The following is a 22386-nucleotide window of genomic DNA, read 5'->3' on the forward strand; positions in this document are numbered from 1 at the left end:
TTCAGTGTGAATCTACAATTTTCATAGTCATGAAAATAAAGAAAACTCTTTGAATGAGAAGGTGTGTCCAAACTTTTGGTCTGTACTGTATATATATATATATATATATATATATATATATATATATTTTTTTTTTTTTTTTTTTTTTTTTACACACACACACACGAGCAGTGTGAGAAACTCTTGCGTCAGTTATATGCTACACAAGCATTAAGCACTCCAGTGAAATGAATTGCAAGTCAGTAAATGAACTTTCCGTAAGCTATTTCCATCTTGCTCAGCTAGTGCAGCTGATATGAGAAGTGTATAACACAGTGGAAAAATAAGACTAGCTCCCCACTCTCTGGAGTCCTTGAAAGGTATCTGACCAACACACTGGAAGCAATACAGTTTTGTAACAAAAAAAAAAGTTGTAAAGTAAAGGCACCAGGACCTTTATAGGAGGCATCTGGCAGATGGAAGACTAGAGGAATAAACGCCATATAAGTAAATGAGAAATGACATCAACCAGAGATATTAAGCAATTTTCTGTGATAGAGACCCTCATAAACCGGTTTTCCTTATCCCTCAGACAATGGTGATTTCGACCAACATAAGAGCAGTTCATTTTGATGTAGCACAAGAGCTAGGTGTATCCAATAGGCTCTTGAGATCTATTTAATATTGAGGTGGAATACTAGGAATAGGACTATAAAGTATAGAACCGGGCTATTCTCTTCCTCACGTAGTCTAAGTATTGAGACAAGGCAACTACTTACCAAGAGCAATCACACAAAATTCATTCCCTCGCACCTTTGAACAACAGATCACTACTACATAGTCCGGAAGCCTCTGCAGAGGTTTCATATCACTCAGAGATCGAAGAGTCTCGGAGATGCCCTCTGCCAGTGAGTTCTGTGTAACGAGGACATGAACCAAATCTTGGGAAACACTGGCTGACAAGCGGGCCAACCATGGAAGCTGAGCTTGTGACACAGACATTATGGGAGAGTTCATCTGCATGGAGCGATCCTTATAAGTAAAGTCCTGCAAAGCTTTCAGCACAATTGGTTCAAAAACCTCACGAATTGGTATCTGATCTGGACCTACAAGGACAAGAATGAAAACCATTGAAACACAGGGCATATTGACAAAGCTAAAGAATAATCAACTATGTACAAGTAGAAAGCAAACACGATAAAATTCTCTGATCTTCAAGGCCACAAAACAATGAGAAGCCTTCCCTAAGGGAAAGTTATGTTTTCAAAGGCCTTATGTCATTTGTTTCTTACTTCTGTAAACACAACATTGTTGATGAGGAGTCTTGAATACCCATTACATAGCATAATAGTATCCTATTTAAAAATGGGTGCTATCAGGACAGTCTGAAAACTTCGTACAGACTGACTACAAAGGGTGCCCTCCTTGCTTTGAGACTTTTGTAAACTAGTAAATGTGGAAATATTCTGCAGAACAAAAGGAAAGAGGAGAAGCACTGTATCTCACCAAGCTTCACAAGGTACTGGATGGTGAGCAGAATCAGATTTTCCACACCGAGGAATTGACTGCTGGACACTCCCATCTGATCCAGCTCCTTTTTCTCAGATTCCTGTAACTTGTAGCAATTCATCAACAATGGACTTACGACAATATCTCCAACATTTCCATAGAAGTATGGCAATGTGCCATAGCCTGTAATATGAATAAGTAATATACGTAAAGACAACACATAGGTATAGACAATACACTAGTAATAATGGTTATTGCTAATGATGGTAACCAAATCATTTAAAATATGATGCTGTTAGATGGGACATTATTTGTGTCATATGTTGGCTCCAAAGGGCTATTCCTTGAGATACTCACCTATCAATATCACAGGCCGCACACCTGAGTTATTCAGTAGATTTTCAGGCACAATTACAGTTTCTCCAGCTGGAATCGGATGCGGCTGAAAAACTCCACCCAAAACAGGCTGGGCCAGAGAGGCTGGGGAGCAAAAACAAAAAGGAATTTGGTCCTCAGCACGACTATTTGTATGCATCTAGAAATTACATTACTTTAAATATATAAAGGTCACAAGAACATCTCCGGCTTTAGGGGAGTGTCGCAGTTTTTGTAAATTATAATGCAGTCTCCATGCTCCCTTCTCTGATGACAAAAGGGTCTGAGGGAAACTGTATGTAGTGAAAAGAACCCTTAACGTTGTAATACTATCTTATAAAGTGATGGCATGACACTATAATGAGCCATCACTTTATTGGTTGGGGTGTGACCTCTGAGATGACCACTGATCCTTAAAACTAAGGTGCCTCAGTATTGATTTAGTACTGCGTCCTCTTCACTATTTTGCCCTGAAAAGCGACACCCAGGCCACCCACTGTGCAGGGAATTTCAGCACGGCCACATTCAAGGGACTATTTCCTGCACAGCTGGGTAGTTGAGATCGCCGCTACAGTGCATTCAGAAAGACCCTTTCACTTTTTTCACATTTTGTTAAGTTGCAGAATCTCATAATGAGAAAGTGAAAACAGAATTTCAAAAATTTTAGCAAATTAAAATTTCGCATGGACATAGGTATTCAGTCCCTTTGCTATGCCACTTAAAATGTAGGTCAGACTAGATGGGCCAAATGGTTCTTATTTGCCGACACATTCTATGTTTCTATGTAGCTCTAGAGGCATCCTATTTCTCTTGATCGACTTTGAGATGTTTCTTCACCTTGACAGAAGTCCACCTGTAGTAAATTCTGTAGATTGCACATGATTTAGAAAAATACACTCTGTCTAGATAAGATCTCACAGCTGACAATGCATATCAGGGCAAAAATCTAGCCATGAGGAGGCAAGAACTGTCCTGGAGAGCTCAGAGACAGGTTGTGTGGATGCACAGATCTGGAGAAGGGTACAAAAAAATATCTGCTGTAACTTAAAGTTCAAAAGCGCACAGTGGTCTCCATAATTCTTAAAGGGAGTCTGTCACCACATTTTAGCATGTTAGACCGTTAAAATAGGGTTATGTGATCCAGCCAGAACATAAAAACGGTACCTTTGTGGTAGAAAACGGACTTTTCAATTTGCAGAAAACGAACTTATAAGATTATCTTCTGAGCCCTCTCAAGTGCCCAGGGCGGTCTCTCAATCCTCGGAGCCCCAGGCAGGCACCTCCTAAACGGCTGATAACTCCGCCCTCCGTGCGCCTCTGCCCGCCCGTTTACTCCCCTCCCCTGTCCCTTTCCACTGCGGCTGTGCGGTACAAATCGTAGCGGGCGCATGCGCAATAGGTATTGCGATGCCCTGCCAGGAGCGGGCATCGCATTGCGCATGCGCCCGCTACGATTTGTACCGCACAGCCACAGTGGAAAGGGACAGGGGAGGGGAGTAAACGGGCGGGCAGAGGCGCACGGAGGGCGGAGTTATCAGCCGTTTAGGAGGTGCCTGCCTGGGGCTCCGAGGATTGAGAGACCGCCCTGGGCACTTGAGAGGGCTCAGAAGATAATCTTATAAGTTCGTTTTCTGCAAATTGAAAAGTCCGTTTTCTACCACAAAGGTACCGTTTTTATGTTCTGGCTGGATCACATAACCCTATTTTAACGGTCTAACATGCTAAAATGTGGTGACAGACTCCCTTTAAATGGAATAATTTTGGAACAATCAGGACTCTTCCTAGAGCAAGTGGCCCCACCAAGCTAAGTAATCAGGGAAGAAGGGCCTTGGTAAGGTAGCTAGCCAAGAACCCAATGGTCACTCTGGCTTTGCTCCAAAGATCCTGTATGCATATGGGAAAAACTTCCATAAGGTCAACCATCACTGCAGCATTCCAGCAATATGAGCTTGATGACGGAGTGGCCAGAAGAAAGCCTCTGCTTGGTAAGACACTTGAAAGCCCGCCTGGAGTTTGCAAAAAAAAAAAAAAAAAAAAACACCTAAAAAGACTCAGACCATGTGGAACAAGATTTTCGGGCCTGATGAAACCAAAATTTAACTCTTTGGCCTGAAATTTAAGTTTCAGATCTGGAGGAAACCAGGCGCTGCTCATCATCACCTGCCCAACACCATCCCTACAGTGAATGATGGTGGTGGCAGCATCATGCTGTAGGGGTGTTTTTCAGCGGCTGGGACAGGGAGGCTGGTCAGAGTTCAGGGAAAGCTGAATGGAGCAAAGTACAGAGATATTCTAAATTAAAACCGGACAAAGACCTCTTTAGAGCTCAGACTACGCCGACAGTCCAACCTCCAAAAAGACAATGGGGCACTTTTAACAAGCTCATGTTTTTTTTGTGTTTTTTTTTTTAAGTAACAAACAAAAATAACAAACTGGTATATTAACAATGCTGGTATTTAATTTGCATCTCATTTAATATCCCTTAATAAATCAGGTTTTTCTTTTTTGGTTTAAGTCTGACTTCTAGTGGTTGTTTTCTTGTAAGACAGATTCATATTCACTAAGACTGGCCTATTTAGTATGCACATGAAAATGTGGTGCAACTGAGCTGAAATCAGGTGCATGTCTCCATGAAAGTAGGCAAAATGTGGCGCAACTCGCCAATCAAAACACCAGCGTGGAGTACAAATTAGACAGTTATGATGACTATATTCGGCTTAAAATAAGGCGCACCTACATAAATGGGTTGGAAAATAGGTGCAAAAAGTGCAAAATCACTAAATGAGACTTACAAAAATAAGAGTCAGAAACAGGCTCATACACTATAGTAAATGTGCCCCAATGACACTAATCACATAATCAAGACAGCACAGGAATGGCTTAGGGACACCTCTGTGAATGTCCTTGAGTGGCCCAGCCAGAGACCTGACTTGAACCCATTTGAACATTTCTGAAGAGATGTCCATCGACTGTCCTCATCCAACCTAACAGAAAAAAATCCCCAAATCCAGGTGTGTCAAGCTTGTGGCATTTAACCCAAGAAGACTGGATGCTGTAATCACTGTCAAAGGAGCTTCAACTAAGTAATGGGTCTGAATACCAATATTTTAGTTTTTTTTTGTTTTCAATAAATTCGCTAAGATTTCTAACATTCTGTTTTCACTTTGTCATTATGGGGTATTGAGTGCAGAATAATGAGGAAAAACCTGCATTTTTTATTGTAGCACAAGGCCACAATAAACTGTGAAAAAATTGAAGGGTCCGAATACTTTCTGAATGCACAGTATGCAGAGAAAACCGATGGGGACACATTACCAAATCAGCACTGGGGCCCCTGCATTCTCAGGATCGATGGAGGTTGCAGAGGCTGGACCCTCACCAATCATAGAGATAATATATCCTAGCAATATACATTCAGTTTATGACCTGGGAATTTTGCTTTAAGAAAGTATTATTTTATTATCTTCTTTTTTAATAATGCAAAAAAATATTTGACCCTTCTAACCTGGTCTTGTGATTTGCCGCACAGGAGGTGAAGGAAAAGACAACACTGGTGCTTGAACTGGGGAGCTTGGTGGCCATCCTCTGTGTCTTTTCTTTGGTGGTCCAGAAAAAGTTATCATTGCTGGTCAAGGTATATAATAAAGATAAATACTGTTAGTAAACTGAATATGTATACACAATACATTAACAAATACTCCAATGTTTTAGGTCGCGTTTATATCTGCTTGGAAGCTTTGTCAAGAGCCTTTGTTGCAGATTCCATCAAGACACCTGACAAAACAGTGCAGCACGCAGCTCTATTGTCCCATCAAATGACAGACACCATGAGAACCAGATGGCCCCTTAATAGCAACCTTCCATGACAAAACAGAAAAACTGAATTCCTAACTCCGAAGCAATTATAAAAAGTTAACATACAGATCCATACCACTATCACCAGCAACGCATCCAGGACTTGGGGATGTTGAGTGAGCCAGTGGATGTGATGGTGCTGAATTTAGTACTGTGACTCTTGTTCCATTCATGGTACCATTGGTGATCTCTGGTGCTTGGACTGAAATAGATGCTAGCAAGAATAAATAAACAATACATATTGAACATAGCGCTACATACAGTTGCAAGAAAAAGTATGTGAACCCTTTGGAATCATATGGATTTCTGCACAAATTGGTCATAAAATGTGATCTGATCTTCATCTAAGTCACAACAATAGACAATCACAGTCTGCTTAAAGGGGTTGTCCAGGTTCAGAGCTGAACCTGGACATCCCTCCATTTTCACCCCGGCAGACCCCCTGACATGAAAAATGCCTTTGCCCTGCGCGATTTAGCGCAGGGCAAAGGAGAGCATCGGAGCATGAACTGCTCCGATGCTCTCCTTTGCCCTGCGCTAAATCGCGCAGGGCAAAGGCATTTTTCTGAGTTCCGGTGACATACCGGGCTCTCTATGGGGCTGACAGGCAGCCCGGTGACGTCACCGGCACTGATGGGCGGGATTTGGCTCTGCCCTAGCCAGTAAAACGGCTAGGGCAGAGCTAAAGCCCGCCCCTCAGAGCCGGTGACGTCACCGAACACACTGCTGGGCGGAAGTTACCGCCCGGCAGTGTGTTATTGAAAACACAAGAGCCTGTGCCCTGCGCGATCTAGCGCAGGGCACTGGAGCGCATCGGAGCATGAGATGCTCCGATGCCAGGCTCAGGAGGGCTGCCGGGGTGAAAATAAGGGTATGTCCGGGTTCAACTCTGAACCCGGACAACCCCTTTAAACTAATAACACAAAGAATTAAATGTTACCATGTTTTTATTGAACACACCATGTAAACATTCACCGTGCAGGTGGAAAAAAGATGTGAACCCCTAGACTAATGACATCTCCAAAAGCCAATTGGAGTGAGGTGCCAACTGGAGTCCAATCAATGAGATGAGATTGGAGGTGTCGGTTACAGCTGCTCTGCCCTATAAAAAAAAAAAAAACACACACCAGTTCTGGGTTTGCTTTTCACAAAAAGCGTTGCCTGATGTGAATGATGCCTCGCACAAAAGAGCTCTCAGAACACCTACGATTAAGAATTGTTGAGTTGCATAAAGCTGGAAAGGGTTATAAAAGTATCTACAAAACCTTGCTGTTCATCAGTCCACGGTAAGACAAATTGTCTATAAATGGAGAAAGTTCAGCACTGCTGCTACTCTCCCTAGGAGTGGCCGTCCTGAAAAGATGACTGCAAGAGCACAGCGCAGACTGCTCAATGAGGTGAAGAAGAATCCTAGAGTGTCAGCTAAAGACTTACAAAAGTCTCTGGCATATGCTAACATCTGTGTTAGCGAATCTACGATATGTAAAACACAAAATAAGAATGGATTTCATGGGAGGATACCACAGAGGAAGCCACTGCTGTCCAAAAAAAAAACATTGCTGCACGTTTACAGTTTGCACAAGAGCACCTGGATGTTCCACAGCAGTACTGGCAAAATATTCTGTGGACAGATGAAACCAAATGAGTTGTTTGGAAGAAACACACAACACTATGTGTGGCGAAAAAGAGGCACAGCACACCAACATCAAAACCTCATCCCAAATGTAAAGTATGGTGGTGTGGGAATCATAGTTTGGGGCTGCTTTGCTGTGTCAGGGCCTGGACGGATTGCTATCATCGAAGGAAAAATGAATTTCCAAGTTTATCAAGACATTTTGCAGGAGAACTTAAAGGCCATCTGTCCACCAGCTGAAGCTCAACAGAAGATGGATGTTGCAACAGGACAACGACCCAAAGCATAGAAGTAAATTAACAACAGAATGGCTTAAACAGAAGAAAATACGCCTTCTGGAGTGGCCCAGTCAAAGTCCTGACCTAAACACGATTGACATGCTGTGACATGACCTCAAGAAAGCAATTCACACCAGACATCCCAAGAATATTGCTGAACTGAAACAGTTCTGTAAAGAGCAATGGTCAAGAATTACTCCTGACCGTTGTGTACGTCTGATCTGCAACTACAGGAAACGTTTGGTTGAAGTTATTGCTGCCAAAGGTGGTTCAACCAGTTATTAAATCCAAGGGTTCACATACTTTTTCCACCTGCACTGTGAATGTTTACATGGCGTGTTCAATAAAAACATGGTAACATTTAATTCTTTGTGTGTTATTAGTTTAAGCAGATTGTGATTGTCTATTGTTGTGACTTAGATGAAGATCAGATCACATTAAATGACCAATTTGTGCAGAAATCCATATCATTCTAAAGGGTTCACATACTTTTTCTTGCAACTGTATGTACGGAAGGACAGATTCTAAATGAATGCAAACTGACCTGCAGGAAAAGTCTTTCCTACAGCATGGACAGGTAGTGGTAATGGCTTCACGATGCCTTTATGTCGGGACAAATCCTGAGGAGTAGTTGAATTAAGAGTAGTAGGTGCTTTGGCTGAGGCATAAGATTGTATCTCTATTAAAAGCAATAGTAAATTGAATAGAATTAATGCATGTTGCAGAGGACAGGTTGGCTGTAGCACGGAGAAATGAAAAAACAGGTAAAAATTACCCGAATGTGTGAATCCAGATTTGTGCCCATTAGCGTTTCCATTCTTAGAGGTTAGGGAGACGGAAGCGATTGGCTTTGCAACCACAGTAGGGAATGGCCGACTTCGAGGCTCTTAAGAGAAAAACACATTTATTGCTACTATGAAATCTGTGTACATTTCATAGGATCTCAATGTGGTAAGCATAACCTTTATATGCAGTACAAATAAAAAGAAGCAAACATATTCTGAATATAGCACCACTACCGAGTAGTCAAAAGGGACAGACAGATTTGTATTCTAAACAACAACAAAAAGCTGACCCCGATTGAGCGAGCAATACTGGTTTTCATTGGGAAATTTACTGGTTGGCAAATAGACTTTAGTGTAAAGTTATCTGCAATGATCGAAACGATTTTTCGCGGGGCTGCACATTTACGTTTATTTTGTTTGACCACAATTACAAAAGCGAGATTTTTATACTGATGACCTATCCTCTGGGACCATCAGTATCTTACTGGTAAGGGTCCTACACCCACGACCCCCGCAGAGCAGCTGTTTGAGAAGGCATTAACACTCCTGTGTGAGCGCCGCTGCTTTCGCACAGTTTACCTAGCACAGCACTGTACTTTGTATAGCGGATGTGCTTGGTATCGCGTTCAGCCCCATTCACTTTTATGGGGCTCTTAGGCCATGTGACCGTCGTCACTTGGCCTAGGAAAAGCAGAGAGAAGGCAATGGCGCTCACAGGAGCACAGGTGCCTTCTCCCACCCACAGCTGATTGGCAGATCCCAGGAGTTGAACTCCCACCAATAGGAACCCCACTTTAAGGAAAAACTTAAAGGGGCTGTTTCGCTTCAGCAAATAGTATTTATTATGTAGAGGAATTTAATAAAAGACACTTACTAATGTATTGTGATTGTCCATATTGCCCCCTTCTCTCCATCACATTATACACTGCTCTGTTCAATGGTTACAGCGACCCTGCAATCCATCAGTGGTGGTCATGCTTGCAAATTATTGTAAAATGCACTAGCCTATGTGCAGTCCCATGCTCACGGCAACCAGAGAGGCCGATACTTTTAACTAAAGTGTGCAAGCACGACCACCACTGATTGATTGCAGGATGGTCGTATCCATGGAAACTAGCAGTGTATAACGTGATGAAAAAATGAATCCAGACAGTAAACGAAGCAATATGGGCAATAAAAATACATTAGTAAGTGCTTTGTATTAAGTCCCTCTACATAATAAATGTTATCTGCTGAAGTGAGACGACCCCTTTAAATTAGGAAACAAAAAAAAAATATCCCTTTTTTAAAAAAATTTAAAAATGGAAAAAAAATTGGTTTACTTTCGTATATTTTACACACAAAGTCCGCAATGATATTACTAAAACTAATAAATATAATTATTATTTTAGGAACAAAAAGGAAGGGGGGGGGAGGATGTGTACGCGGGTGTTCGTAGTCTGCTATATTATTGCTATAACTTAACATTCTTTTCTTTATTTCACTTTTATTAATTTTTTACTTTTTTTTTTTTTATCAAAAGAAGTGAATGAATCCCTTCATGTCACAGTTAATTTATAGCCTGCACACTCACAGTTAACTTTACAGGCAGCAGGGGGCGCTCTCACATAAAGGAGAGCAATCCTCTGCCAGCTTTTCACTTTACACTGAGATGGATTGTTGTAGCCCCCTGCTACAACGATGCCAGGCAGGAAGACTGCTTTGGCTGGTCTCGGTCATATTTACTTAATTTATTTTAGTACTATAGATAAAATAAAAGGGACCGTTTCACAATCCTCCTTTGCAGGAGATGTGGGGAAGCCACATCTGGCCAATCATTTCTGCAGTAATGACCACTATATGAAAAACTTAACATTGCATAGAGGCCAATCAAAGGAATGTCTGTCTATTTCTGTAATATGAGTGCGAGGGTCGTGTTCATCTAGACTCCTCAACATTGAAACTGCAAGCAGGAAAAGTAATAGAATGATGGTAATCAAAGGATCAATAGACATGTTAATGATATGCAAATCATAAAATAAATAAAACCAAAAATAGTCAAAACATCTTGATTTATTTAGTATCGAATATAAATGCCAGGCACAGAAGTACATGCACTTGGACACGTTGGCATGCTGTTAGCAAGGTTATTAATTGTTGTTTGAGGAATGTTCTTCCACAGAAATCACCAAGATCTGCTGCTGGCGACTCCTTTTGCAATTGCCAACCAATGACTTTCCAGATGTGTTCAACAGGAGACAAGCCTGGAGACGCTGTAGGCCATGTTAGCATGTTTATGCCACACGGCAGCATGAGGAAAAAACAACTCCTAGGACACTTTGGAGAAGTGGCCATACCACCGTTTCCACGCACAAATAAATGTAATACCGAGCTGCTCGTGTAACTGAAATGAAGATTGGAGAGGTCCTGGTGCCGTACAGTATGCCACACCATAATCCTGGAAGTAAGATCAGTGTGACGTTCCCTTGTGAAAGCCTCTTCCATAGCATTGCCCGCATGGTCTCCAGACCAATCTCTGATCACTGCATGACTCATCGCAGAAGAGGATAGACCTCCATGCCAGCCTCCGCAGCATTTGAGAGCAGTGACATAATGTCAACAGAACACCCGTAGCTGGATGTGCCAACGCCTTCTGATGGTTTGTGTAGACACAGTTGTTGCCCCCCTAGCCTTTGGATTTGATGTCAAAGTTAACTTGCAGTACAGTTGTTCTAACCAGATGATCCGTACATTGAGAGGTTTGGCTCTGTGCACCTGTCTGTCGTTCTCCTAACCACCGGGACACGCAGCATTGACCAATGCTGACATCTCAGACTAGGCACCTAGCGAACTACCAGAGTGATAAACCAAGGTCTCTCAATCCAAGGATTCTGTTCCTCTCTGTTTGAGACAAGTGGCGAGAACTAGCAAGTTGAGAAGGCATTGCACAAGCATCCCACACAACTTGTTCTGATTACTGAAGTTTCAAGAGGCTAGAAACTTTGCGTTCAATCTGGCTTTTATGTCCCTCCCACATGCCACAAATTGGAGCTAGTTGCTTGAAAATTTGAACATTTGCAGATGGTTTCTTGAATGGGACCCATCTAATGTGTATTACATATTCAGCTGACGTTCTTTCCGCAGATGTCGGTGGGATAAAACGGTTTGTGCATTTTGCATTTCAACATGCCCTTTCCTTTATTCTCAAGGGAGAGAAGCTGTCAGAAGTGTCCGGCACCGGATCATTTCCCATTCCCCACCAAGGACAAATGTACACTTGGCCAAGCCCAGCATGCATGTGTATGGGAAGGTCAGGAGGAATAGCTGTTGGTCGAATGACCTTTAGGGTCTCTAAATTATTAAAGCCCAAGCATAAGGTTCAAGCAAAGTGACTCACCTTTCCAGCAGATAAGTGGCCCTTTGCAGAGTGCTCCTTGGGAGTTTCTCACGAGATAATACCTTAAGTGCTTTTGCTTCTTTGGCTGAGTTGTAAGCTTCAGGTTAATGTGATTGGAAAACTCTGTAAAATATCTAAAACCTCGCTCTCCGCAGCCAATGCAATTTCCACAGAAACCTTAAAAAAAAAAAAAAAAATGATTTGCATTAATACAGTTGAGTTTTACAGCACTAACGGTCATTTACGTCAGCAGGATTTTGCTTTGTCCAAATAAAGCTACAGTTCATCAGGCTGCATAGCCGCATATTCCTAAGCAAATAATTACATTTTAGACAAGTTTAACAGTCTACTGATAAGAATAAGGACTGTGGATCTAACAAAGCAGTAGTACAGCAGGAAAGTTTCTAAAATTACCTACCCAAAAGTGCATTTTTCCCATCGTCATCAGGGAGAAACCTTTTATCAACTGCACAGACAAGAATTTGTTCTGGGAGACTCTGAGTCTTCACACCAACCAAAAGAAAGCCTGGAGGAACTTCTATTTGCTCTTTACTGAGTGAAGCTAACCGTAAATCCTTCCCTGCTTGGCAGAATCCTAAAGTAAATCAAATAAATACGTTACAACAGCGTCAGTTGTGTATTGAGTGGGGAGCAACCACAAAGTATTTATTCACTTAGGGCTCATGCACACAAACGTATTTTCTTCCCATGTCATTTCCGATTTTTTTGTGGACTGTATGCGGAACCATTCACTTTCACTGCATTCAGTTTCCGTATGTCCGTTCCATAAAAAAAATAAAAAAAATAGAACATGTCCTATTATTGTCCGCATTACAGACAAGGATAGTACGGTTCTATTAGGGGCCAGCTGTTCCGTAAAATACGGATGTCATCCGTATTTTTTTGCGTACCGCAAAATACATACTGTCGTGAGCATGAGCCCTTATTGTGTGCAGGTTTTTTTCTTTTTGCTCTGAAGAAGTCCCTGGTTTCCTTATAAATCAATTAGATCTATTAAGCCATGGGGTACCTGCAACTGGGAACCCCATTAATGATCTGGGTTCTGGTCTCCAATGAAGTGACGGTCACACATGAGTAACCGCTCAACAAGAATACTGTGGCAATAATGTGGGTGACTGGTTTTCTACGACAGAGCTTCAAATGTGCCAAGTTAAGGGAAAAAAAAAAAAAAAAGATTAGGGATTAGGGAGTGCTTACTGCACACTGAATACATTATACAGTGCTGAAATTCTATATCCAAGCTGCTGTTTCTGGGAAGCAGAGGATTTGGAGCTACTTAACAGAAAAGCAGTATAGAATTCAATGGGAGATCCCCAAGACTAGAAAATTGGTCCGTGCTTAGGATCAGATTTGTGGTGGTCTGACCCTAATTGAAAGGGAAACGGCGTTTCAAGGAGCGTCACATCACCTAAGCTATGAGCAGAAGTACCAGATATTACCGTATTTTTCGCCGTATAAGACGCACTTTTTCTTCCCCCAAAATGGGGGGAAAATGCCCCTGCGTCTTATACGGCGAATGCAGTCAGTTTTACATCGCTGGCAGCGATGTAAAGCGAGCGGGGACTCTGGGAGGGACTGGGAGGAGGAGCTGGGGCCGGCAATAGCGGCGGGGCGGTGCAGTCACTGTACTAAAGGCCCGCCCCGCCGCTCCGGTGTACTAATAAAATATGTCATATTCAATTAATGGTTATTAAATATGCCCCTTTATGCCTAATAGTACCTTAAATCCTAAGCGCATCCGTACAATGCAGGCCGGGCGGGCGGCAGCGTAACTCCCTGATGTCACGTGCCTGCGCCGCCTACTTTATGAATGAAGCAGGCGGCGCAGGCAAGTGACGTCAGTGAGTGACGCGCCGCGCCGGCTGCCCGGCCTGCCGGCATTGTACTGAAGCGCTTAGGATTTAAGGTACTATTAGGAATAAAGATGCATATTTAATAACCATTAATTAAATCAGACATATTATATTAGTATACTGGAGCGGCGGGGGATCTGTGGATGGCACAGTTATGGGCTGGGAGGGTCTGTGGATGACACATGTATAACAGTGTCATCCACAGACCCCCCCCTGTAACAGTGCCAGCCACAGATCCCCCCATAACAGTGTCTGTCATCCACAGTCCCCCCCATAACAGTGTCCGTCATCCACAGTTGCCCCCATAACAGTGTCCGTCATCCACAGATCCCCAGTAATAGTGCCACCCACAGACCACCTAGTTCCAAACCCACAGCACACCTTTTGGTTAAAAATATTTTTTTTCTTATTTTCCTCCCCAAAAACCTAGGTGCGTCTTATACGCCGGTGCGTCCTATACGGCGAAAAATACGGTAATTAAAGTGTTGGCTAAACAATAAAGGGGGCGCAGTGAGTGGTGGAGCAGTGTGATCCCTTCAATCAGCAGTGGTGCCAAGAAGCAGACCCCACCGATATAATATTTAGGACATCCTAAGGCCAGTTTCAAATAAGTGTATTATGGACAAGCATCCTGGCCTGACCGTGGATCTTCTGACCCAAACTCACACCATCATAGATCTGTAATGCTTGTGTGAAACTGGACTGCAGATAGGCCATCAATTTTCAACACCTTCAAGTTGATTTCACACATGCAGTTTTTAAACCCAAACAGGAGTGGACACCAAAAAAATAAATAAAAATAAAGTGTTTAGCTTATAAAACTGCATCAAAACTTTTAGCTATGACTCCAGTCTAAGGGTCCATTCACACGTCCGTATGCGTTTCGCGGAACCGCAAAACACAGACATCGCAATGTGCGTTCCGCATTTTGCGGACCACTTATCGCCAGCACTCTCATAGAAAATGCCTTTTCTGGTCCGCAATTGCGGACAGGAATAGGACATGTTCTATTTTTTTTTTTTGCGGATCCAGACGTGTGGATCCGCGGATGTGGACAGCACATTCCGGCCCCATTGAAAATGAATGGGTCTGCACCCGTTCCACAAAATTGCGGAACGGATGCGGACCCATTTTTCGGACGTGTGAATGGACCCTAATGATGTTTAGAGCTGGAAGTACACGTTAAAGAAAATCCCTACATGAAAACTTTTTAAAAATGAAAGCCTTACCATCTACACTACACGATCCTTCTGGGGCTGGCTTCTGTGCATACGGCAAAGGAGGACTGTTTGAATCGGACAAGTCGTCTTCCTCTTCGTCGTCATCATCCATTTCACACACGGACTGACTGTTCGAGAAGTCCATGTTGCCATTTTGGGAGTATCTCTGAGCAAAATCCTTCTCAAGTTCTTCAACTTTTGGTTTAACATCAACACCTTAACAAGAACCATGGTGCGGAGACAATTAAAAGCAAAAAGGTAGAAATTATGACTTGAGATCTATATTTGACAGATTATAACTGAATATTGCAGAACATTTCCTACTATGTGCCCTCATTCATACATTCTGGACACCTGTCCAGGAGCCAAAGATTTCCAGATTCAAGGACTAATATCATTCTTTCACAGGGTTATGCAATATATGTATTAACACACACAATATACACTTCGCACTTACCATCTGCAGAGAAAGCGGAGTTTTCTGCATTTAGATAGAGCTGGGAGAACACCGGACGCGGCACCACACTGCTACATCTTAGGGAAGCTTCTATGGAATTGTGAAGAGCTTCCTCAAACCGTGCAGATTTCAGCTGCCCTGCATAAGAGTTACCCATGTCCTGTTAAGAGAAGACAAAGAATAAAGTAGAATAGCCAGCAAGTTAAAACCCCAAAATGCTATACGACAAATCCAAGAAGTGCTATAAAATAATCTATTTTTCTGCATGTGACCAAGTGGATAACTACAGTAAATTCAATTACGTGCCCCCATTACAAACCAAGGATAATACCACCAACAATAACAAAAACTTGTATAAAACGATATGATTAATATGAATACTCTACATGTTACAACACACAGAATTTACAAATTTAGCTAAAAGCTCAATCACTAAAATTACGGTAAATTTGAACATTGATTAAGAGCAATTCTCAAAAAAAAAATCTACATCTTTTTCTAGTAGTGGTCAGCAGTTTACAGCAGATCCCATCTGTTAAATGTAGGTGGAGGAGGGGAAGTTGGCTCCTTAATACAGGGCAGGTGGTCAGCAAAAAGAAGCCAGGGGACATGTCAACATAATGAGCAGCACTAGGCAAGACAATGAATTCGAGCTAAACAGGACGGAGATTTGGAAGGTGTGGGGGTGGCACGTGTGGTCAAGAGCATCACGGGGGACACAGAAGCCTAGTCTTCAGATCTATTTGTTGCACAGCTGTTCCCTCATTTCCATAAACTGCATGACTCCTTAATGATTTTCTAACAGCTCCAGCAGCGGGCCCCTTAGAAAGCAATATTCCTTTTCTGCTACGCATTTAGCCGTTGGATTACTGTGAATTTAAATATGGGCGAAGAGCTTTAAAAAAATGAACCCCTTAAAAAGTGTTTAAAAGGTTTCAACTAAAACCCTAAAATAGTGAAATACCAAACTCCTGGCTCAAAATTCTATAAGTGTTTAAGTCATTTTATTTAAAAACAAAGGCACACATTTAAGTTGGACACAAAAAAATGTAAGTACCGGTAAAAAAGTTTCAGGAATGATAAAGGTGTAGGATTTTTTATGCAGCTTTTTAAGCCAAAACCAGGAGTGAATTCAAAGAGAGAGACGTCATATCCGCCCTTAATACTTTATCTCCTTTTAAAATCCACTCCTGATTTTGGCTTCAAAAACTGCATCGAAAACCTGAAAACAAGTGGACGCCCCGTCAGTAATATGTGGCACGTGAGGCCAATATAGCATACTTACTAAATGAACAAAATGTTATGCAGATCTATACATATAGACAGACTTCAGTAAAACACAAGTGAGGCTACTTTCACACTAGCGTTCGATCGGATCCGTTCTGAACGGATCCGATCATATTAATGCAGACGGTGGCTCTGTTCAGAACGGATCCGTCTGCATTATATTGGCAAAAAAAAGCTAAGTGTGAAATTAGCCTGAGCGGATCCGTCCAGACTTTTACATTGAAAGTCAATGGGGGTCGGATCCGTTTGAAGATTGAGCCATATTGTGGCATCTTCAAACGGATCCGTCCCCATTGACTTACATTGTAAGTCTGGACGGATCCACACGCCTCCGCACGGCCAGGCGGACACCCGAACGCTGCAAGCAGCATTCAGGTGTCCGCCTGCTGAGCGGAGCGGAGGCTGAACGCCGCCAGACTGATGCGTTCGGGTCCGCTCGTGAGCCCCTTCAAACAGAGCTCACGAGCGGACAGCCGAACGCTAGTGTGAAACTAGCCTAAAAAAAAAAAAAAAACACGACACACACACAATGGGTCTGACGCTGGGTTCAGACCTGAGCGTTCTGAAACGAGCGCTCTGTATGCGCGATTGTACGGGCGTTTACAATCGCGCATACAGGGGTGCACACATTGTCGCGCGTTCCCGAATATCTATGTGCGGGAACGCGAGACAAACGCCCAAAAAAAAGCTCAAGCACTTGTTTGAGCGTCGGGCGTTTTACAGCGCGATCGTACGCGCTGTAAAACGCTCAGGTGAGAACCATTCCCATAGGGAATCATTGGTTCTTGCCTGTTGTGCGTTTTACAGCGCGTAGGAACGCTCAGGTGTGAACCCAGCCTTAAGGAAACGAGTCACCAAAAATGTTTTCTGCCAGTCAAAACCAGATAGTAACACATCTCATTTTTTCTAATTTGTGTCTATTTTCTGATTGCAGAATCTTTTTTTATCCTGTTTTCTGAACATTATTATGGGGGCGGCCATCTTACCTGAGCAGTCCTTAAAAGCATTTACACAGCATTAAAAACTGCAGTAAAGTGATTTGTACACACCAAGAAGTGGCGCCAATTATTATGCCTGGTGGCCAGTGCAAAAACTGCAGGAATTTATGTTTTTTGTTTAAATATAGATATTGACATGGAAATTACAAATAACATAAAATTCATAAAAATATGTTAAACATTAAATTGTGATTTAAAGAATAGGTCATTTTCTGATGACTCATTTCCTTCAAGTTCTTTTTTTAGCATATGGTGCAAATGTATACAGTAATTTCAAAGGAGACTGCCTTCTCTGTCATTTCATTCACAACTAAAGGAGGAACGATGAAATACCTGCACTCACTGATAAAACGTACCCAGATAGCGGTCGGATTGCTGGAAAATGCGGCATGCAGTTATGTAAATGATTCTAGGTGTGGTCTGATTAGACACTGGGTCTTGCCATTGAAGGCGTAGAAGTACTTCCCACGTTGCCCTATTAAAAAGGCTCCTAGAGGCCACTTTTGGGTAGGGTACCTATTGGCGAGACATTGTTCACTGCCAGACATTAAAGATGAGCGAATTTCATATTTTGAAATTCGTTCACGCTTCGTTTGGTGGTAAAAGCAGATTTGCGTTACGGATTCCGTGACCACGGACCATAACGCAATTCTATGACTAATTGCCTTTAGAGGCATTCCGTCATAATAGAAGTCTAACAGCAGCAAAACGGATCCATCCCGTTTCCGTTATGCAGGGGAGCCCACATATTACATGCTGGACAAGAAATTATAAACCGCCCTACAAATACCAGTTTTTGGTTTTTTTGCCCATTGTTTTACCCTGCTCAGGGTAAGACCCCTTGCACACAAACTTTTTTTTTTCCCCTGTTTACGTTCCGTTTTTTTTGCGTTTCGTATACGGAACCATTCATTTCAACAGATCCATAAAAAAATAACAGAATTCAAGTGAATGGGTCCACATCCGTAATGCGGGTTGCAATATGGTCACGGCCGTGTGCATGAGCCCTAAAAGGAGTTCTGCAAAAATAATCCGTTTTTAGCAAGTGCCTGCTAACTGTCTCTCTAAACAGAAGATATATACTTACCTGCTTCCCGCCACTCTGGCACTCTGCTCTGCCCCCACTGTGTCCATGTTCCGGCCCCCACAGTGTCGACATCCGATGCAGCATGGGCATGGTCACATGCTCCACTGCAGCCAATGACTGGCTTCAATGGTGATGTGGGCAGGAGAGTGGGCATTTGCTAAAAACTGATCATTCCTGTAGAACCCCTTTAAACCGATACAATACTACAGAAAAAGCTACTTTGAAATTTACAGTATTTGGGTGGGTTGGTAATTCCTAAACATAAATTTCCTAGGGGCTAAAATCATCCCTATAAAAGCCCTATTTGTTTGGAGCACACTGAGCTGCAAACACAAAAGACTATTAGCTGCCATTATGTTACTCATTCACTACTTCATTTAATATCTTACTAATGTGCCAAGGATTGCCTAGATAAGAACATGGGTCACAGTGGCAGAGACCTTAGGGCTGCACATAATGTTGAAGAGTCATTTGTACAATATGCGTTCCTTCTCATCCCGTTAAGGGCTCATGCACACGACCGTATGTATTTTGCAGACCGCAAAAAATGTATCCGAAAAAAATACCGATTAAATCCATGTGCATTCTGTATTTTGCGGAACGGAGCAGCTGGCCCCTAATAGAACAGTACTATCCTTGTCTGTAATGCGAAACACGTTTTTGCAAAACGGAAATATGGACATACGGAAATGGAATGCACATGTAACTTCCGTATTTTTTTGCGGACCCATTGAAATGAATGGTTCCACATAGAGTCCGCAAAAAAACAAAACACGGAACGGACACTGAAAGAAAATACATTTGTGTGCATGAGCCTTTAAGAGCTTGTTCACACGACCGTTGCCCCATTCCGCATCAGTGCTTCCGTGGGTTCAGTTACGTGCCTCTGCACCGCAAAAGGATAGAACTTGCTCTATCTTTTTGCGGAACGGACCGATTGCTGAACCAATTCAGGCGAATGGGATCGCGATCAGCATGCAGCAGCCCCACGGCCGGTGCCCGTGCAATGCGGACCACAATTTGCCGTCCACATGGCAGATGAAAACCCTTAGACGAAGTCAATTTATGCTCAATCCTTGTTAACGGGGGCGATGACTAGGGGGCTGCCCAAGTCCTCCTCTCTGCCGTTGGCCGGGTATATGATGAGCTCTCAGCAGTAATGTGACCGCACTTACCCTGCTGAATTCAACTGCTGTGGTCAGTGGCGTACATAGAGAAGTAAGGGCCCCCACACAGGGCAGAGTGGTTTCTGCCTAAACCTCTTTCAATGACCCTTGGCCTATTTTTACACTGCTTCATTTAAACACCTAAACTAAAAGTTATTTCTTTAGGGGGTAGAGTCCTGACCAAGTTTTCACCTCCAGTAGAAGAGGAGATAACCCCAACTAAGACTGGGCCCCTTCTTGCCCTGGGCCCCATAGCAGTCGCATGGTCTGCCACTATGGTATTACGCCCCAGGCTGTGGTCCATATCTGACCTCCTAAGCCTCTGCTCCATATCTTAACCAGAGACAACTGGAGGAGAGCAGGAAATGGCAGCTATCGAGGCCGACCACAGATGGACAGCTTTCGGGGCAGTATATTGTGCTGCACTGTGGTATTTGGTTCTGCTGGGATGGTATTTTGCACTGTGGATCCCACCTACTTGTATTGTCCCACCTTCTGTCAATTTAGACCTGCCTACAACAAGGGGGCTACATTTTTTTCCCAGGGCCACTAAGTCTCCAGTCAGCCCCTGAAAGATGGTACCTTACAACCGAAAGGAATGTAGTCCAAAGGATCTGAAAGTCAGCAGCATGCCTAGATGTGGCCTATATTTTTCTATTCAGCTTGTAAATGGTGTGGGAGTTCCATTCACCTGAACTGTGCATTACTATGGATTCATCTGCAAATCCTGCAACTGAAAGCCTTCAAGAAATACTCTGTCAGAACCCAATCTTAAAGGGGTTTTCCAGGGAAATACAATTGCATACAAAAAAAGCCAGATGGGGATAAAAGATAAAACATAGGCCATGCTCTCCCTCACTGATCCCCTGCCGATGCCTTTCCAACAGTGCTCCGATCATGCCTGCTTGTCACACCAGAAATTCTAGGAAAGGCCCTGTCCACCAATCAGTAGGGTTGGACACTGCTACACCAACGATTGGCTGAGCAGCCCTCCCTAGCATTTCTGGCTTGTAGAGCTGGAACCAGGAAGTAAAGAGCAATGGGGAGCGGACAGGAACAACTGCATCAGGGAACTGGTGAGTGTTGGACTATTACCACCAGGAGTCAGAAGACTTTTAGCTGTTTAAAAGCACAGGTTTCATTGTTTGAGCTACCTTGTTTTGCTAAGATCGTGTTCACATCTCTGTTTAGGAGAACTGGCACAAATCCCGGCTGTCAGCAAGACAAAAAAAAAAAAAAAGAAACTTTTTTTGTTGGGCTGTAACCAGGCATTTATGCCAGAATTGGGCCGGACCACCACTGGACCTCATTGCAGTCAATGGGAATCAAGCTGTGAAGTAGAGGATACGTCACCGACAGAAAATGCAAGATCAGGCAGACTGATCTCCTAACGGAGATGTGAATGAGGCCTTACTTTTTACCCTCCAATTTTAGTGAATCCATGACTAATGGTATTGTAGGTAAGGAAATAATCATAACTAAAGGGAATCAGTCACCACCGTAGACTAAAATCTCGTGCAGGCTGTTGGCGCATGCGCAGTTCAGTTAATGAAGCCGCTGCCAGCATAATTACAGACCGTGTGGACCCACACAGAAAGGTGAACGAGCTACTGCACAAGATTTTAGCCGGCAGCAGGAGGACGTCACTGCTGCTAGGACCAGGAAATTAGAAGAGTGAGGAGGAGCGGGGCTCACTGCTGATGGGCGCAGCCGGGCTCCACAATGGATAAGTACTGCCCCTTGGGCTTTTTTCAACCTAATTAGGATATTGAATAAAACATGTTTTCTGGGGAGTTACAGAACCTGGATTTGGATATAAAGGTATATTTACACATGGGTATAGCAGAGCTATAGGAACCTGGAAACAGTATAAAAAATGGTGACCGATTTCCTTTCAATCAAGCACCGGTACAATCCATTTACAGTATTAGTGCAATAAATTGACTGCCAATTAATGTCAATCTTATGTCTAAGTTACTAAAGTGTAAAAAACGTTTTTACGTGGTACATCTACTCCTCCCACCTGCGCAATCCCCTCGATCCTCATCTCTGATATATGCTGGCAGGTTGGGCTGAGGTTCATGTATGAGATTTTGGGTGCAGGATGCAGAGGACAGACACTTGTGGTGGATGACATTTTATGTGACCTTAAATAGTGATTTTATGATGGCACCGAGTCCCTTCTATCCGGTTACTAGCTGTTCTTTTCAGTCTGTGCCTTTCTTACACGCACATTGTTAGACGATAACAATGGAATTGACCTCTTCTTGCGATTTCCCAAAAATTCTTTGCCAATGAATATCACAAGACGTCCATAATTCTCATCTTCGGCTACTTTCACATTAGCATTTTTTGCGTATACGTTATAAACCTTCAAAAACGCGTCCGTTACAATAATACAACCGCATGCATCAGTCATGAACGGATCCAGTTGTATTATGTCTTCTATAGCCATGAGGTCATGAACACCATTTAAAGTCAATGGGGAAGGATCTGCTTTCTATTGT

General features: G+C 42.9%; 1 protein-coding gene across 6 annotated transcripts in view; it reads right to left on the minus strand.

Annotated features, from left to right (window-relative positions):
• GREB1L (GREB1 like retinoic acid receptor coactivator) overlaps positions 1 to 22386 on the minus strand; it is a 115902-nt gene that overhangs the window by 46107 nt on the left and 47409 nt on the right. For 5 of the 6 annotated variants that reach the window (XM_044294470.1, XM_044294468.1, XM_044294471.1 and 2 more), the window contains exons 3-13: positions 15342 to 15501; positions 14894 to 15100; positions 12209 to 12385; positions 11791 to 11967; positions 8405 to 8515; positions 8174 to 8308; positions 5795 to 5932; positions 5369 to 5488; positions 1846 to 1968; positions 1486 to 1671; positions 759 to 1085 (exon numbers count right to left, since the gene is read on the minus strand). In XM_044294470.1, coding sequence (XP_044150405.1) covers positions 759 to 1085; positions 1486 to 1671; positions 1846 to 1968; positions 5369 to 5488; positions 5795 to 5932; positions 8174 to 8308; positions 8405 to 8515; positions 11791 to 11967; positions 12209 to 12385; positions 14894 to 15100; positions 15342 to 15498 — 1858 coding nt within the window. In that variant the 5' untranslated portion in view covers positions 15499 to 15501. The remainder of the gene's footprint in view (positions 1 to 758; positions 1086 to 1485; positions 1672 to 1845; positions 1969 to 5368; positions 5489 to 5794; positions 5933 to 8173; positions 8309 to 8404; positions 8516 to 11790; positions 11968 to 12208; positions 12386 to 14893; positions 15101 to 15341; positions 15502 to 22386) is intronic. The other variant, XM_044294469.1, reaches the window with a different exon arrangement.

This window comes from Bufo gargarizans, chromosome 5, assembly GCF_014858855.1.
Source record: "Bufo gargarizans isolate SCDJY-AF-19 chromosome 5, ASM1485885v1, whole genome shotgun sequence".
NCBI lineage: Eukaryota > Metazoa > Chordata > Amphibia > Anura > Bufonidae > Bufo > Bufo gargarizans.